Consider the following 5,000-nt stretch of genomic DNA (forward strand, 5'->3'; position numbering starts at 1 on the left):
CAATTTCCAATGTGTCTGCTAGACAAAAGCAAATTCCTCTTAAATTGTTCCTAACCAGCGGTCCATGTGTTCCCGAGACACCCCTCGCACCGCCCTGCATGACGAACACACCTTTAGTGACCACCGCGGGTCTCTTGTTTGATGTAGCAACCTTAGAAGCCTTTCTTTCTTTTCTTTTCTACCTGTTTTCTAACCTTATTTAAAGAAATGTTTCTTTTTCCGACAGCTTCCCTGATATGTTGTGTTCTCCTTTTGTGTGTGTGTGTGTGTGTGTGTTTTCTGCTTAAAAAACGTTGAGTTAATTCGTGGGGCCAATATGTACCATGGCGGTTATGACCAAGATTTGCTTAATTTAAACTGGTTATGATGTAAATACGTTCCCTTTTTTACAGAGTGGTTTTGCTATTTTATTTTCTATTTTTTGCTAACTTATTTTTCTCATCCTTTTATAAACTAAGATTGTTGTGTATTTGTAGATGTTTCCAAAGTGATATTTTCCGTTCAATCATTGCAATTAAACTATTTCCAATACACCGTCTTTGTGTGGTTGCAATAAGAACACAAAAAAAACGACATCTTTAGAAAACAACTTTACTTTATGTCTATATATTGTCATAAATACAGTACACTTTTAAATAGCCAAATAATAAAATCTTGATTTGTCAGCATCATTTCACACCTGGAATAGACACACATACAGTACTCATAGCTGCCACATAGCACAGTACACCTCTTAGACACTTTGAAAAAAAAGGTTGTAAAATAAAATAAAAATATATTATACACGCATCCAACGCTTCAATGGGTTCACCAAGATTGCCACGATCTCATTGGACGAGGAGGCCTGCCCCGTGAAGGAAACGACCACTCCTGTGCGCACGCGACTGTAATATCCATGGCGACGGTTTTCAAAAGAGTGGCGAGACAGACGACAGTCAGAGCAGAGTTGTCTCCGTCAAGTGAAGCAGTTTAATGTGTCGAAGTCATTGGCTGGCGCCAAGCAGCAGTGGACAGTTAGATTCTTTTTTTTTTTCCGTTGTTGTGGTTTTAAAGGAAGTCAACAAGTCAACAAAGAGGAGGAGCTACAGTTTGTCACACGCCCCGAGGAGGAAGCTCAAAGGCCCTGGCCCGGCATCTCTCACGCCCCCTACTTTCACCGAGAATAAACGATTAGGTTTCATTGACTCACTCACACAAACACGCGCACTCTAGTACATATTAAGAGATCCGTTCTACTCTAGGCTACATAGTGTCATACAGAGGAGGGGGGGAGGGAGAGAGAGAGAGAGAGAGAGAGAGAGAGAGAGAGAGAGAGAGAGAGAGCGAGAGAGAGAGAGAGAGCGAGAGAGAGAGCGGTAACAGCTACATAGTTTGAAAAGAGGAGGCAAAGGGAGAAAAAAAAGGGAAGAAGAAGAAGAAAATGGGAGTCGAGCAGTAGCGAGTTGGACCCATGAACCTGCGAAGTGTCCTTGTAGTTTTCACACAGAAGTACCCCTCTCCATAACACCCCCCACGCCAGGGACGCACATGTCAACGGCATACAGAAGTAGACACACGAAAGTCCCATCACAGAGAGAAGGTGAGAAAGAGAACAGTCACTACCGAATACAGGGCATTGGGTTTCATACAGCAATTACATTATATTATTCTCCATATATATATATTTCCAATATATTTCTATAAAAAACATAAGTCATCCATTTTATGTACAGGGATGATAAATGAGTTAATACCTTGCATAACCGAAAGGGGATTATGTGCACCGGGATTATGCCACTTACACAGGTCTATTCCCAAATCCAGATCAACACCACGCTGCCACGCCCCCCCCCCGTACCCTTCCCCACTTCAGCTTTCAGATTCATTCATATTAAGTCTTTCCCCATCGTCCCCACCACTACCGTGTTACAGTCGGGCGGGAGCAGCAGCGGTGTTGCTTTGGATCGGGGGACGGACCCCCCCCCCCACACGCCCAAAACCGGTATAAGGACCCACAACTGAAACTCAAGGGGAGCAGAATCACAAGATCACAATAACAAGGCTACTGGGAGAACTGGGGGGTTAAACTGGGAGAGAGAGAAACGAGAGCCGAGAAACCTCCTTCACAGCCGTGAGACCAGCAGGGGGGAGGGGGGGGGGGGGGGTCCGAATCGCTGAGCGCGCTCAAAAGGTCAAGTAGGTCAAGCTCCCGGGGGAGGTCAGAGTTTGTACTCTGTATTGCACATGTCCGGAGGGGGAGAGGTGAAAAGGTGAAAAGGTGAGAGGTGAGGCTGGACACAGAGGGGGGGGGGGGGGGGAGGGGGGGTCCGCGATGACACCCCTCTGGCACTAAGGGCTGCCCTCCACAGATTTGGCATATCACTCTCGAAAGGCCGCAAGCGTGTGTCCATACAAGTAATGAGAATGCACTGGGGGAGAGAGAGAGAGAGAAAGGGAGAGAAAGAGAGAGAGGGGGAGAGAGAGAGAGGGGGAGAAAGAGAGAGAAAGGGGGAGAAAGAGAGAGAGAGAGAGAGACATGGGGAAGAAGGTAAATAGACAGAAAGATGGACGTGGAAAAGAGCACGTATTATTCATAACGTACTGTGAGTCAAAATCAAAAGTCAAATTCCAAATGTTTTATTTTTTGCATGGCGCCGCACGTATGACACGTTTATTCTGCACAGTGCAACGATTACAACAAGGCAAGGGGTCAAAGGTTAAAGGACGCCCACTCTCCCAGGATGAACTCTGCACAGGCGTCACTGCTGAGGTTAAAGTAGTTGCGTCTCTAGCCTTCGTCTCTAGCCCGGTTAGCTTACCTGTTCAGCATTAGCACGCCTGTTAGTAAGCAGAGAAGAGTTAGCATGAGTAGGTCCTCACGGTCGAGGGGTCGAGTCGCGGCGGCGCCGGGGGAGGAGCTAGAGCGGGCGGGGCACAAAGCGGGAGAGGGAGGGACAACAGGAAGGAGAAGGTTAACGCATGCAGTTAGTCAGGCAGGTGCAGGGGCGGACCTACCATTAGGCAAACACAGGCAATTGCCTGGGGCCCCGAGATTTCCAGGGGCCCCCAAACGTCTAATACAAAACTGATTAATAAAGTTTTCGTCGATTTAAAGCAATTATTTTTTTTTTTGTCTTAATTTGCGCGCTTAAAAATCCATAAAAATGCTTAATCTATCATGATCTTTTGACTGCCCCCCCCCTCCATTCTCATGCAATGGACTATTCCATGTTACTGCGCATGTGCAGGCTTGATTCAGGAAGACGGTACCAAAACAAACTAGTTGGCGCGGGTTGAGAAAATGAAGCAGAGTTATACAATATATATATATATATATACAGTGCAGAACGAGAATGTGGAGGGCCCCAATGACTGGGTTTGCCTTGGGCCCCCAAATGACTAAGTATGCCCCTGGGCAGGTGTATAAACACACACACACACACACACACACACACACACACACACACACACACACACACACACACACACACACAGGGACGGGTAATAAAAATAACAAGATTGTATCGAGATTGTAAAACGGTCGGTTTGGTTGGGTCTGTAACACACACACACACACACACACAAACACACGCACACACACACACACACGCACAAACACACGCACAAACCTTCGGGCTGGTGCTGTTTCTTGTTCCCCAACAACATGGAGGGGGGCATGGACATGGAGGGCATGCGGAAGCCGGCGGGGAGCGTTTCCATGGAGCCCGCCATCATCCCCATGCCGCCGCCTCCCTCCCGCGCCCGGAAGCGCTTGCGCCACGACGGGGAGCGCCGGAACGTCTTGTCGTCCCCACACTGCCCGGGACACACACACACACACACACACACACACACACAGAGAGGCTCGCGTCACAGAGACAGTGTGGTGGCGTGCATACGGCTGGTTACCAGGCAACTGATGTAGATGCCCCATTCTACTTTTAATGAAATAAACCAATGGCCGTTTTGTGCTGATCAAGCACGCTCGATGAGTGATTTGGTTTTACTGGAGGAGTTACTGAGATAAAAACAACCGTTGATTAAGCGTTGACTGACGTTTGTTAATGTAGTAATGAGCATTAACTTAAAGTTACTCAACAGTTAACTGATGTCGCAGTGATCGTTTACTATTGGCGCTCAAGTTGGCTTATGGTGTACATGTTAAGGTAATGGTATCCATGGGTATTCATTTACACATAAACTCTAACCCTTGACCCCTATGCCTATGCTCTATAATAAAGCTTATTACTGCATAAACCCATGTTATTAAAGGTTCATTAATGTACCCTTATTGTAACGTGTTACCAAGTAAAAAAGACAGTAAAAAAAAATTGTAAACACAAACAAATCCAAAAGAAATACAAAGAAAGAAAGGAGGCAGATCCAGAAATGAAAAGACAGCGACGTCACCTCCTCTAGCCGGCGGTCGGTGCCCAAGGCCAGCACGTTGTTGAACTCCCGCTCCAGAACCTGCCTCGCCTGAAAACCACCAAACACGAGAACATCAACGCCACCCTGCGCCCTCGCCAACGCGGCCGCCTCGACAGACAGTCAACACAAAGCGTCGCTCGGAAACCCCTAACCACGGGTCTCCTCCTCGTGCGTGGGTGGACCCTAACCCTACCCCCCTAACCACGGGTCCAGACCACACTAGTGAAGAGCACACACACACACACAGGGACCCACGCTGGTATGAGTCAAAAGCCTCCTGATCCACTGCTCATGTCTGCGTGTAGGACAGCTCTGTGAAAAGGCTCCGTGGTCCATGAATGTTATCTCATTTACCCTGGGTCCCCAATACCCATCCCTAGCATACGATTTAGAACACCATAAAAAGATTTAGTACGTCCCAAAACATAGTATGGAAATAGCAGTATGCCAAAAAATACCAGGATGTTTGTACCTCATCCGGTCGTGCTTTATGGGCTATTCTGCCCCACAATCCTCTGGGCTATTCTGCCCCACGATCCTCCCGATATTTCAAGTTAGAAAAAAAAAGAAGTATGGGATTTGGAACGCAG

General features: G+C 47.3%; 2 protein-coding genes across 2 annotated transcripts in view; one reads left to right on the top strand and one right to left on the bottom strand.

Annotated features, from left to right (window-relative positions):
* Window positions 1-531, top strand: part of myog (myogenin) — a 2,648-nt gene extending 2,117 nt beyond the window's left edge. The window contains exon 3 of the mRNA XM_084464706.1: window positions 1-531. This exon is cut by the window's left edge and continues 381 nt beyond it. The gene's annotated coding sequence lies outside the window, so the exon portion shown is untranslated.
* Window positions 532-2,294: 1,763 nt separating this feature from the next.
* ppfia4 (PTPRF interacting protein alpha 4) overlaps window positions 2,295-5,000 on the bottom strand; it is a gene marked incomplete at its 5' end in the record, with an annotated part of 53,845 nt that continues 51,139 nt past the window's right edge. The window contains 4 exons of the mRNA XM_084463657.1: window positions 2,295-2,408; window positions 2,799-2,897; window positions 3,609-3,795; window positions 4,390-4,458. Of these exons, the coding sequence (XP_084319783.1) occupies window positions 2,839-2,897; window positions 3,609-3,795; window positions 4,390-4,458 (315 nt within the window). The 3' untranslated portion in view covers window positions 2,295-2,408; window positions 2,799-2,838. The remainder of the gene's footprint in view (window positions 2,409-2,798; window positions 2,898-3,608; window positions 3,796-4,389; window positions 4,459-5,000) is intronic.

The sequence above is a fragment of the Micromesistius poutassou genome (genome assembly GCF_964030765.1).
Source record: "Micromesistius poutassou genome assembly, chromosome: 2".
NCBI lineage: Eukaryota > Metazoa > Chordata > Actinopteri > Gadiformes > Gadidae > Micromesistius > Micromesistius poutassou.